Raw genomic sequence first — 12,476 nt, forward strand, 5'->3', positions numbered from 1 at the left:
TAACTAAAAAATAAAGAGTTGGTTCTTACCCGAATGCTTAATACACTGGCTGCTATTGTTATGACTGACTTGCATTCAGGTTATACACACGGCAGGGAAAAAAAAGTGCGCACATGTTGCTTAGCCTACCACGTACCATCGGTCGTGGGGTCCCGTGAGGGCCGGCGCCGGTGCGGTGCGTCTTGTAGGATATCCTCTTTCCGGCCTGTTTAAGTTATCCAGGACCATGGAATACAGCATTCCAAACGTCCAATATAGCGAAACGGACCTACATTTCATCTTGTTTCGCTTCACCATGTTGTAGAACAGCCCATCCACATCGTACTGGTCTAGGATCCATGGTATATCCATGGGTGTCGAGGGCACGAGTTTCAAATTTCTACATACTTGTAAAATATTTATTATCAACCTGATCAATCTTTGCACTACCGTCCGTATATTATCAGAGGAGTCCAGCATGGGGTGTGCTTCATTATCGTTGGAATAGGGGAGCTTGATCAAAAGAATATCGGAGAGAAAACTGACGTACTTCCACATGGTATCAATGGAATCATTCGTTACCACAAGAGGTAGAATCTGAAAGTTTTTCAATGATATCAACGGTTGGAACGCAATAGCAAATGGTATTTGAAAATTGTCTTGTAGTTTCTGGATCACAAACCAGTCGTTTAGCAGATTCAGTTTGTAGTCTCTGGTCGACTCACAAATCTTGGAAATCTGTTTCAACTTGCTCTTAGCATCATTGATTTCCACTTGTTCTCTCAATTTATCATCACGAACCTCAGCCTTGGCGTGCCCGTGACTGTCTATTTCCACCTTCAATTTGTTGATGCGATCTCTCTTACTATGGATTCGCTCATTTAGCTGTTCGATCTTATGCCTGATCCGATTGTTATTTTTTTTCATTCGTAAAATATCCAACTTCAGGAGACTATTCGCCAGAGGATCCTTTTTCTTTTCTGACGTTCTAGTACCCAACTGACCATAGTCCATGGCCTCGTTTAGTATATGTTCGACTTTCCCACTTAGCACCTTATTACTATCCTTTATGGAAACTAAGTCCAATTTTAACCTTAGTAGCAAACTGGGGCTCGTATTGATACAATGTGCACAATAAACCACATGCGCTCTATGATGACAAATCGGACAATGCATGGCATGCCAAAATACAGCTTATGGTCTTTTCCGTCTATAGTCTCTCCTCTTAGTTCAATGTTATTAGTTTTGCTTAAGATTCTTCCCTTAATTTTTAGATGGAAAAAAAAAGCTGCTTACCATCAGTAAATCATAATAAATAAGTTAAATAAATAAGTAAAATAAACAGTTACACACATTATTTTAATAATACAAAGAAAGGAAAATATATAGTCAGCATCGGCATAGTTCATGCGCTACTAGCTTTTTATTTTTTTTCTTATAAGGATGCCGCTTTTGAAATTTATTATCCAGTCCACCATATCTTGATCATTAGCGGCTTTGAACGACAACCTTTCATCAAACGTAATTAAAGCGAAATTTGTATCACCGCTCTTGTTCTTGGAACTATTGTCAATTTCGATGCAGTCAACAATTTTATTCAGTTTGATACTTTTCTTTATCTTTCCTGTTTTAAAGGAGTATAGGCTAAATGAGATATTAGTCAGTTCCACATTGAATTTTTGCCATTTGGCTCTATTAAATAATTTCTTCTTCTTAACTTTAGTATACAGAATTCCAGAACAGACTTGGTGCTCTGGATTCCTGGGATCAAACATCCTATAGAACTTTTTATCTTCATGAGACAGTTGTTCATCCATCGTCAAACTACAAGAATGCTTTCTGCTAGAAGGACCCGCCTTTTCATCGACTACAATCAAATCATCCTCGTCTTCATCTTCGTCATAATCACTGCCTGTAGTAACGCTTTCACTTCCACTTGGACTCGATAAAAATTTCTCAAGCGCAATTTTCCAGTCGTGCATTAGTTCTTTGTCAGTCTGCTCATTCTGCCCTGGTGGAAACTTGAACATTAAATCCTTGGATGGTGTGTAAACAATCAATATCCCGTCAAGCTCGCTAATCTTAAAATTTAATATCTCGAATCTCGGTATGACACTTATGGCTTCTCTTTCATCTTGGGTCTTGTAATAAGCAAATTGATTTTTCCTCAGGACACACCAATAATGGTGGTCCGTTGATCGCGGCCACCACAAATGAGGATGGTGATGATGATAATTCTGTATAGACAACGTTACATCATCTGCCTTTCCATCGTTGTTGTCTGGACTGGCTTGAACTATTGGAGTCTTATTTTGGGAAGTTGATGGCTTTTTGATCAGGTTTGATGCTATCAAAATTTCATGCTGACTTGATGGCGCAGCCTGGCCTGCTATCATTGGTATTGTAAGGGATGCCAAAATAAAACCAGCGCAGCTGCTCCAAATGAACCTGCTTACCAGCTTGGAATTGAACAGCATGTTTTACTCTGCTCGTTCAATATCAGCCACATTATATTAAGAAAAAAATCGTTGTGAATGATCGAAAGTTGAAAATATGGCTCACGCTATAAGGTATCTATTATATCTATTTTACTATCTAAAGCGGTTCCATATATACTCTACTCCATGTGAATACTTCAGGGTTGATTCCCGTGTATAACCGTACTGTTTCTCTTCTTTTTATGAGCGGATGAAGTTTGTCTTGTAGCCCCAGGTGGTGCTGATATTGTAGGGGTTGTACTTGTATCAATATTATGCATTATATTTGCCTTGCTGTTACCTGTGCTCGGCTTTCTCACTGATGCTGTCCTTTTGACACCAGGCAAAACGGGGGATGACGATTTTGGCGCAGAACCTGACGACAGTAATGGCGATGCAGTATAAAAGCTTCTTCTTTTGTTGCTACTATTACTGCTATTCGAAGACGGATCGTTTGGGTTTGGCGTCTTTCTCAATTTAACCATCTTGATAGGAAGTATGTCTGATTCATTGCCATTGTCCATATTGTTAGCGTTACTACTTTCGATTTGCGTTTGCACATTCTTCTTCAGATTTTGGAGGACCGTATCTTTATTGTTCCTCTTGTCATCATTTTTCTCCAAAACATCGTTCAAATCCATCTTTTCAGCAAAAGATGATATCAGACTCTCATTTGTCTCATACAAGCTTAACCAGTTTTCTAAATTCAGCTCATTTAAAGTTTGCCCGATTATCTTGCTTAATTTTGAATCCTTTTCTGTTTCCATGGCTTTCAAATCATTAACAGAGCCGTTGAATTTAGCCAGATTTAACTCTATATCTGAATTAGAACTAGCATCCGAACCGAAATTTAGATTTTGGTTACTCAATTCTAGTTCCAAGAAACTGATTTTCTCATTTAGTTTGGAAATTTCATTAGAATAGTGATCTTTATAGAAATTCTGTGATTCCAATAAAGAATCATAATGGACCTCCAAATTTTGTAATTTCTCGGAACTTGTCTTTTCCATGACACTGGAATTTTCCATCACTTTGTTCAATTCGGTCAATTTTTCCTTTTGTACATTGTAATCGTTACTCAAATCACTAAAATTTTTCTCTACTTCCTTTAACTTCTTATTTTTTCTTTCGAATATCAAACTCAAGTTTTCGTTTTCATTCTTTAGAAGGTTTAAGTTCTCCAATAGTTTTGATTCTTTAGATTGTGCTAACTCCAATTTGCTCAATAAGTTCTGAGATTGCGTGGTCAATTGTAAATTTGCCTTTGTTAACATATCGATCTGGTCGTGCAATGATTCAATGACTTTGGAAGATGGGGCATTTTGGCTGGAACCGTTCCTGTCTTTTGTGGGGGAGCTTTCCAAGCTGGCCATAAATATATTGTGGTGGGGAGCCAATTTACTTGGGGAGGCCGGTGCGCTATCTTGGTCCGACATCGTACACAACTGTAGTATCGTTGAGCCCTGGTGCGATCGATGAACAATCTACCCTTCAAAGTAAAACCAGAAATAAGATAGACAAATATGTATCAATATTGACAATGAAATTCTCGCTCGAAGGGCGAAACCACGCGGGTAACAACTGAAGCAATTTATGTCAAATGGCAATAATAGCAATAACAATAGCGAAAATGCTTCACTTAGTACGGGACTAAAGCGCATTACAAACTTCGCTATTGGAACATCAAAACATGGATGACAAATATGCGACTGCGATATATCACCGTTTTTGATCCGTCGAGGTCCACCAACGAAGATGACACTTTTAAGCAGCTATTACTATTCCATTCTTTTGGCGATAATGATCCGGTCCCGTCTTTGAACGAGAAACTGTCAACTATAGGGATAATTCAGGGCATTTGGTCACTCACCAATTCGGGCTCAAGCAGTGATGACCAGAATGAAGACTTAGAAAAAATCATAGAGCTAGATAATGATGTACTGCTGTGTATCAAAGTTGAATCAAGGTTTTTCATTAGTTTAGCAATATCAAATGGTAGTGGTGATGAGAATACGATACCGTTTCAATATTTTAGTTCTTACTTGTGGCTCAGTTACAAATTCTTTAAGCTACTGAATGGCCCTTTTGCCAGATTCAATAAAGATTTCAATAAACTAACGGATTTATTGAACGAATTCGTCCTCCCGTTCTGGAACGATATCTATCTAAACTTGGAAACAATAACAAATAGGTCGTTTACTGTTATTTGGCCCGATTTCTACAAAAGGGCGAACTTCCAGCATGGATCTTTCAACCCAGTAATTAACAACACTGATAAAGAATCTTGGGATGCTATAGTTTTACAAAAAATTCTGCTAGATAAAAAAAGCTACCTAGGCATTAAGGACATTTTGGTTTACCATTTACCAAAATACAATGATACAAGTACGAAAGTGCCCATTGGAACAAAAACTTATGGACTAGTAAGAAACTTCACCAATGATTTGAAGACTTTACCAGATATATCCAATTGGTTGTACCATTTACATTACACCTATGGCGAAATATCAAGTCATATATTAACAGGGAACGCCCATTTCAAGGAAGAGCTACCGGTAGAAGAAGAACAAGAACAAAATCAACCCACACGCGAAGGGGGTGAAGGAGGAGGAGAAGAAGAGGAAGAAGAGGTAGAACAACAACAGCAACAACAGCAAAATACCCTACCAAACCATACGAACAACCTTTCTTTATCAGAAAGGATGATGCATAACGTAACGCTTCCCATTTCATTTGCATACGACGCCATACATGAAGTGAGTACAACAACCGGTGTTTCCAGTAGTTTATCTATGATAATGGATTATGTACCAAAACCTCACTGGCCATTTCTGTCATCATCTTCCAACAAAAATGACAGTAAAAACAAAAGCACAGGTATCAACGATCGCACAAAAACGAATACTACATTAATAACAGAGTCAGAAACAATTGGAGGAACCATAGGAAGTTCAAGGTTTGGATTTTTAATATCTCCATTGAGCTGCAACCTGTTACCGCCATCATACCAAGCTTTGAAATTAAATTTGGATTTCAAAAATTCAAAAGGTGACGAAAATTTTTATAATTGTTTATTTTGGTATTTCGATGATTTCTTAGTCATGGTTGTATGTGATCCGGATTTTGACAAAATCTGGGAAAAAGACTACTTAAAGGATTTAAATTTCCAGCTGTGCCAAAGCATGATATGCTTAAAAGATGATATTTTCAATTCTCAGAAGTGCGACACCATGGAATCTTTCGGTTACGTAGTCAAAGACAACGCCACTAACCAAATTGACTCATCTGTTCCATTCGGATCACCCAGAATGACTTTAAACGAAAATATTTCATCTTTACAGTTAGCCATCAATGGTATTGATCAGTTCATTAACGACAACTCTAATTCGCTATCACTAATTAATTGGAATCCAATAGCTATCATGGGGGGTTTCAACAACAGCAGTAAAGGTAACAATACTCAAGGTAGTCAAAGTGAGCTGGTTGGTAATAAGCAAGCATCCAAAAGGAAATATTTGAACTTCCTGAGTCTTATGAACACAGAAAAATTATGGGATTTACAGATTGACGTCCTACAATTTCTAATTAGCTTACAAAACTCGAAAAAGGATCCGGAATACTTTCAAGAAGAAAGACTGCTGAAATTAAACAATGGAATTTTATGCTACATCAGAGAAACAAATTCGAAATTGGTTATCATCATCAAAAATTGGTTCCAAAATGATGATACTACAAAGGCTTTGAAGCAGAGAAACCATGTTGGTTCAAATGGTTTCATGGAAAGTTCCTTGTTTCAAAGCTTAGGTCCAGATGTGATCGATTGGTGGGAATCTAGAGAAATATAAAAATGAAGATCGGGCATAAATATTTAATAAATAAACGAAGTATATAAGAGCGTATAAAGAATAAGAAATCAGGCAAAATAAAGGACGGTACTTTATGAACACAATAAAGGCACATAATTATTTACAGGCAGCCCGAAAATCAAGATGATTGAGGTGACCACGAAGAAGGCACAAGTGTCAACAGTAAAATAAAATAAAAAGAAGAAAATGGAACAACCTAAACAAATAACGGAGGGACACAGGAGTACTCTTGAGAAGCCCTTAAAACTTCAAACAAATGGGTTTAAAATCAACTTTATCAGAGCAAAGGATTTAAAGATAAAAACGTAACTACGAAGTTGCAATATCCGCTTCTGATGGAAAATGTAAAGGCAGCCTGTGCAAATTTGTCAATGATGACGTAAACTCATTATGCTTTAGTATAATACTGAAATTTTTCGAAAGAATATTGAATTTCATGGTTTTCAATTTCGATCAACTCTTTGGAAAAATCAATCTTATAGGGATCCTTGATTTTATCTTTACCACGCTTCCAAATAAATTTATAACCCACATAAATACCAATATCAATGAACACCATTAGATATGAAAACAAAAAATCTTGCGAGTTCCACAATTTAGGAAAGAAGACGGTATAGCCCTGAATCATAATCATTGCCAAGCATGAAACCAGTCCAATGATAGCAGTGTACGGTTGACCCCATGAACGAAAAGGCAATTTGGGCAATGAATCTTGTTGGATGTTGTATGTTCTTCTGAAAAATAAGTAAATGATACAAAGCACCACAAAATTAATTAACTGAGATGCGGTAATCAAATTAATCAACCAGTTCAACACAACAGCACTATTAGAGTTCAGTTGTAAAAGACTCACTAGAGCCCATATTAAAGATATACCGACAGCGTAAATGGGTACACCATGCTTGTTACATCTAGTAAAAATCTTTGGTGCATAACCGTCTAATGCCATACCGTAGAACGTTCTAGATGAACAGTAAGTGTAAGCGTTACCGGCAGAAAATGCTGCTGTTATCAACGCAATATTGACAATATCAGGTAAAATTCTAATTCTCATGTTATTCATCGCAATGACATAAGGTGAAGAACCAGCACCAGGTCTTGCTTCATTGATTGCTGCCGTTAAATCGGGATCATTTGGTGAACAAACAATACCAACGCAAAGACAACTGCCCAAGAATAGAAAAGTTAGTCTCACGAACACTTGTTTGAATGCCTTTGGTAAAACCTTTCTTGGTCGTTTAACTTCTCCAGCTAACATGGAAATATACTCACCACCTGCTATGGTAAACGATGCTTGTATCAAACAAGCCAAAAACCCTTGGAAATAACCCGATGATTTCCCCACATCTTTACCATCGGGGAAATATTGTTTAAATGGATTTTCACCATAATAACGGAACCCATAACGATCATGTTTAGGATTACCACCCAACATAGTAACAAACGTAAACACAAATAAACCAAGAGCGAGAATGATTTTGAATGAAGCTAACCAAAATTCCATTTCACCGTAATATTTGACCGCACATATAGAAATAAGTAAGTATAATACGACTTGAACGGCAAGAGGGATACCAGCAGAATAGTCGTCTCTCCAATAATGTATAATCGTATTAACAGAAACAATTTCAAATGGAATCTGTACGCACTCTAGAAACCAAAAATTCCAACTAGCCATGACAGCCAACGATTCGTCCCCGCATTTCGTAGCCAGCCTCAAAAAGGGAGAACTCACAGGAAAGAAGCAGACCATTTCTGCCGTGGACACTGTAATGCAAAGTATAGGAACACACCAGAGAGCAAACGCCAGTAATAAAGAGGCAGGACCTCCACGGTATAAAGCTTTCCCGATGGCTACAAATAGCGCCGTACCAATGACACCAGAAATAGCAATAAATTGAACATGTCTATTCTCTAACTTGCGTCGAGTTTCTGTCGAAAACAGCAAGTGAGTCCTCGAATCTTCATCAGTAGAGGTTCCTCCATCCTCATGCACGTGTACGTCTCCTTCTTCATGTATCGTGCTTACATGATTCAGTGACTGAGCAGGGTCCAACYACCCTTCACTAGGTTGGGCGCTGTCTATTCGCGTAATCGCTGTCTTGAACCTGTTCTTACTATATTCAAAATAATCATCGTCGTTTTCATAATCGACGGACATTCCTTCTTTGGCCATGTGTGGCGAGACTTAGGAATTGAAGCAAAATACGAATGCAGCTGAGGGGGCAGGCTGCAGGAAGATCGTGTTTTCTTGTCAGTATTGGTCAATACTGGAAAACAGGATTGTTGTTACACTAGATAATCTCAATACACACTCAATGTCTAAAATCAACAATTCAGTTGCTCCTAGTTTACATAAACTCTAAAAAAGGCAACATCTCAAGATCTATTTGATAATGAGCAGCCCCGAAAGGGTTCTTTTTTTATACATATAGTTTTACGGTGTGGCGCCGACGCCCCGCTTTAATGACGCCGCGTTATGGTGTTCGGGACGGATATAATTACTTATGGTGACTATAGGTCAATTAGAGTGAAGAGGTTACAACGGTAAGGAAAAGGCCCTACCGCAAACATTATGTAGAGTGGAAACACCGGTCTTGACTCTGACATGGACCTCGGGAGCATCCTCTTCTAGATCCTCATGTCTTGGTGATCCACTAGTGGAATCGAGCACGCGGCTGGATTTTAGATCAAACATGGGTCTATTGGTAGAGTTTAGCTGATCTGGCCTAGTGGTCTCGCTGAGTCCGTGTATATCTTGCACACTTTGCCAACCAGTTTCCAGGTTGGACAAAAATCCTTGTTCTTCTTCGTTTTCGACGTCTTGATCGAGATCGATTTGGTTATCCAGGTTTTGATTCGTCGTTACAGAAAAATGGCGGTTATGGTTTGACGTTTTAGTACCTTCTGTCACTATGGATCTGGGATTGGTCATGTTTGTCGCTGCAGTTGCCGAACCGTAATTTGATAGCATGAGGTATATGAAACTTTCCAAAGACCACTCATACCAAACTTTCTGTTCTGTATCCGAATGAATTCGTGACATCAACACAGAAAGTTCAGAATCGTCTACAAATGATAAAGGTTGTTTTAGAGGGAAAATTATTGGAGACCACGAGGTCATATTGGGCGTATGATCACACCTTTTAATTAGTTGTAAATCTTCATCTTGCCTGGCACACTTGGAACTTTCTTCATTGGATTTTAAACGAACGGTACTGTCATCGGGCAAAGTTGACAAGAATATATCATTATATAGGTTTACCGTGAAGAATCCGATAAACCCATGAATTTCACCGCGATGCTTCATTTTGAACTCGCTCAATGAACTTTGAGAGAACCGAACAGTGTCATCGCCATCCTCCACTTGGTCAACATCCTTTTCGAACATGGGGTGCTCGAATCGCCAAACTTCATTTATCTTAGACGAAAGTATGCAGTATGGAACTCTATGGACTACCCAAGGCGACTCCAAGGACCGATTCACTTTTGAGAGTTTCTGGTAGAACAATGGCGACGAAACAGGAGCTATATAGGAAGAGTATGATCTTGGTATAAAGACAGTATCATTACGGGAATGATATTTCTCAATGGACCAAAGACATTCGGGTGATAGTTCATTACAACCGAATGAACCCAATAGTTCACTTATGCACAGGTCTACCTGGACACGTCTTTCCGGCGGTTCATTAGTTTGCCATTTGGTCATGTCTTCCTTGATCAATTCCACCTTGTTATCCCAGTAATCGAAATTTCTCTTTTGCAAATATAAATAGGCCTGTGGGTTTTTTTCAATGGCAATTATTGAAACCCTGTTTTCCAAGGATAGCATCGATAAGGTCTTAAAAGTTCGATCCACCAAAGGCCCTCTTCCAGCACCAGCCACCAAGACGACCAATGGCCTCTTAAAGGTCGCTCGTGATGAAAGGTCTTGGAGCGCTTCTAATATGGCAGATTCGTAAAGGTCGTATTTCACCAAGTCTTTTTCAAAAGTCAAATACGTGGAATTCAACAGAGTGTCTGAATGCGGTTTCAAAGGCGGCATTATCCTAGATTCTTCCTGCAGCATCAGTTGACGGTTACCCTTGGAGTTCAAGGCCTTGTCGCCCTTTTTCAATAAAAAGTTTACATACTCCAAATAAGCGGATTCACCGCCCTTGACATCGTTGGCATATTTCTCCATCCCGTGTAATATCACGCATAGTTCATTTCCCAAGATTTGCGAGTCTCCATTAATTTTTTGGAATTTTAGAATCAAGTTCTGATTGAACTTGTGCAAAACGGGATAGTCATACTGATTACTGGCGAAAATAGACGAAGAGACCAAAAGACACGAAACGGGCTCGGCGAGCCATCTGTTTAGCACAAAGGAAGGTGTCTTGGTTCTCGGCAAAGCCAAAGACACAGTTAATGATGAATGGTATTCGCACAACTTCCGGACAGTATTCCACAATTCCCAAGTGGCCAGCGGGTCGCTGTCCTCGTAAAGCGGCAAAGAGATGGATATGGTCAATGCAGGCGCGGTGAAGATAATGCGATTCTGTAAAAGTCTATAAATCATCTGTCCATACAGTTGCAGATTGGACAGATCGCGCGGAGGTGCCAATATCAGCTTTCTGATCCCGACAAACCTTGCGTATTTACATTCGTTCAGAAGGACCTTCAGGCCAAGATCTCTTACAGCTGGATCGGGACTCTCCAATTCCAACCAAGACGATAGCAGGCCAATGTAGGAAGGCGCGTCGTCGTCATCCAGCTTGTTGACGTTGAAAGGAGGGATACAGATATCCTGCAACTGGGGCTCGGGGACCCGGAGCGGCTGCCAATGCTGTTTGGACTGCTTTTGGAACTCTTTAAAAACCTGCCCAACAATCTCCTTGTACCTACCCGTTGTTATGGGAAGTAACACATAATCGTAGTTGCTAGGCTCTTCCGACGTGTGGCTGGTTACGTTTCCCAGAAAACGTGAGCTTTTATTGTGCTGTTTGTGATTAAACCCTGGTTTGACACCGACAAAAACGTTGCTATGCATATGCAAACTGGACCCTTTGTATATATATATACGCTATGTATAAAAGAAGAAGAGGAACGCCCGCAAACTTCCACACACAAACTTCCACACACGCAATTGCAGTATTTCCTATGGAGCTCGGAAACAGGAGCGCAGCCTATGCAAACAACTATTGATCTTCCTGTTTTCATACACACAATGTAAAAGCCATTTTGTTTCAGATATACAGACCGCTGCGTGCCATTTTTGTTTATTTCTTTTTCGTGCGCCGGCTTTTCGGGCGGGACGGCTCCTTGCCCCGACAGGCCCGTCTCAGGCCGCTCGCTAGCCGGGTAACGTGCATCTGGTCAGGTGATTTTTTTGGTGTCTCGTGGCGTGGGATAAATAACGAATAGAGCACAGTGCATGAAAGCCTGCGGGCGGTAGTGCAATGCACGCCCTGATATATATATTAGCTCAGTTGTAGGAGTTGTTGGATCGGCTGGCCACGTTGGATACACTCACACGCACACTCACTTACCTCCCGTCCCACAGCGCTATGTACCATCACTATCACACTTTCCAGGGCAGAAAGCTCACTGACCAGGAAAGAGCTCGCGTGCTGGAGTTCCAGGACTCCATCCACTACTCCCCGCGGTACTCGGACGATAATTATGAATACAGGCACGTGATGTTGCCCAAGGCCATGCTCAAGGTCATTCCATCGGACTATTTTAACTCGGAGGTGGGGACCCTGCGCATACTGACGGAGGACGAATGGAGGGGCCTGGGCATAACCCAGTCTTTGGGCTGGGAGCACTATGAGTGCCATGCGCCAGAACCGCACATTTTGCTGTTCAAAAGACCGCTGAACTACGAGGCGGAGCTCAGGGCAGCTACTGCTGCTGCTCAGCAGCAGCAACAGCAGCAACAACAGCAGCAGCAGCAAGCACAATCTATATCGAATGACATGCAGGTTTCTTCACAAATCTCCTAGCTTTATCATGCGCTGCCCTCATGATGACTTCTTTCTGTGCTCGCAACATTTTTCATGTATGCTCTGTACTTATCTGTATAAACAAAACAAACAAGCAACAAAAATAAGAACAAAATAAGAACAAAATAAACAAAACGTGAACCCTGTCTGATCTTCACTAACAAGCA

The 12,476-nt window shown here is 40.1% G+C and overlaps 7 protein-coding genes across 7 annotated transcripts; 2 read left to right on the forward strand and 5 right to left on the reverse strand.

The window, feature by feature from the left end:
* Positions 1-120: 120 nt before the first annotated feature.
* Positions 121-1,155, reverse strand: ATG14 (Atg14p; the record flags this gene model as incomplete). Its single annotated transcript, XM_018364362.1, has 1 exon — positions 121-1,155. The coding sequence occupies one exon, from the start codon at positions 1,153-1,155 to the stop codon at positions 121-123; it is 1,035 nt and encodes a 344-aa protein (XP_018223163.1).
* A 239-nt stretch (positions 1,156-1,394) lies between these two features.
* On the reverse strand, positions 1,395-2,456 carry OPY1 (Opy1p; the record flags this gene model as incomplete). Its single annotated transcript, XM_018364363.1, has 1 exon — positions 1,395-2,456. The coding sequence occupies one exon, from the start codon at positions 2,454-2,456 to the stop codon at positions 1,395-1,397; it is 1,062 nt and encodes a 353-aa protein (XP_018223164.1).
* A 158-nt stretch (positions 2,457-2,614) lies between these two features.
* Positions 2,615-3,892, reverse strand: SHE3 (She3p; the record flags this gene model as incomplete). Its single annotated transcript, XM_018364364.1, has 1 exon — positions 2,615-3,892. The coding sequence occupies one exon, from the start codon at positions 3,890-3,892 to the stop codon at positions 2,615-2,617; it is 1,278 nt and encodes a 425-aa protein (XP_018223165.1).
* A 258-nt stretch (positions 3,893-4,150) lies between these two features.
* CCZ1 (Ccz1p) lies at positions 4,151-6,301 on the forward strand (the record flags this gene model as incomplete). The annotated part of the gene is made up of 1 exon (XM_018364365.1): positions 4,151-6,301. One exon carries the CDS (start codon positions 4,151-4,153, stop codon positions 6,299-6,301), a length of 2,151 nt encoding a protein of 716 aa, XP_018223166.1.
* A 409-nt stretch (positions 6,302-6,710) lies between these two features.
* Positions 6,711-8,498, reverse strand: AGP2 (Agp2p; the record flags this gene model as incomplete). The annotated part of the gene is made up of 1 exon (XM_018364366.1): positions 6,711-8,498. The coding sequence occupies one exon, from the start codon at positions 8,496-8,498 to the stop codon at positions 6,711-6,713; it is 1,788 nt and encodes a 595-aa protein (XP_018223167.1).
* Positions 8,499-8,861: 363 nt separating this feature from the next.
* HSL7 (protein arginine N-methyltransferase) lies at positions 8,862-11,354 on the reverse strand (the record flags this gene model as incomplete). The annotated part of the gene is made up of 1 exon (XM_018364367.1): positions 8,862-11,354. One exon carries the CDS (start codon positions 11,352-11,354, stop codon positions 8,862-8,864), a length of 2,493 nt encoding a protein of 830 aa, XP_018223168.1.
* A 517-nt stretch (positions 11,355-11,871) lies between these two features.
* CKS1 (cyclin-dependent protein kinase regulatory subunit CKS1) lies at positions 11,872-12,309 on the forward strand (the record flags this gene model as incomplete). The annotated part of the gene is made up of 1 exon (XM_018364368.1): positions 11,872-12,309. One exon carries the CDS (start codon positions 11,872-11,874, stop codon positions 12,307-12,309), a length of 438 nt encoding a protein of 145 aa, XP_018223169.1.
* Positions 12,310-12,476: the final 167 nt, after the last annotated feature.

This window comes from Saccharomyces eubayanus, chromosome IV (genome assembly GCF_001298625.1).
Source record: "Saccharomyces eubayanus strain FM1318 chromosome IV, whole genome shotgun sequence".
Lineage (NCBI taxonomy): Eukaryota > Fungi > Ascomycota > Saccharomycetes > Saccharomycetales > Saccharomycetaceae > Saccharomyces > Saccharomyces eubayanus.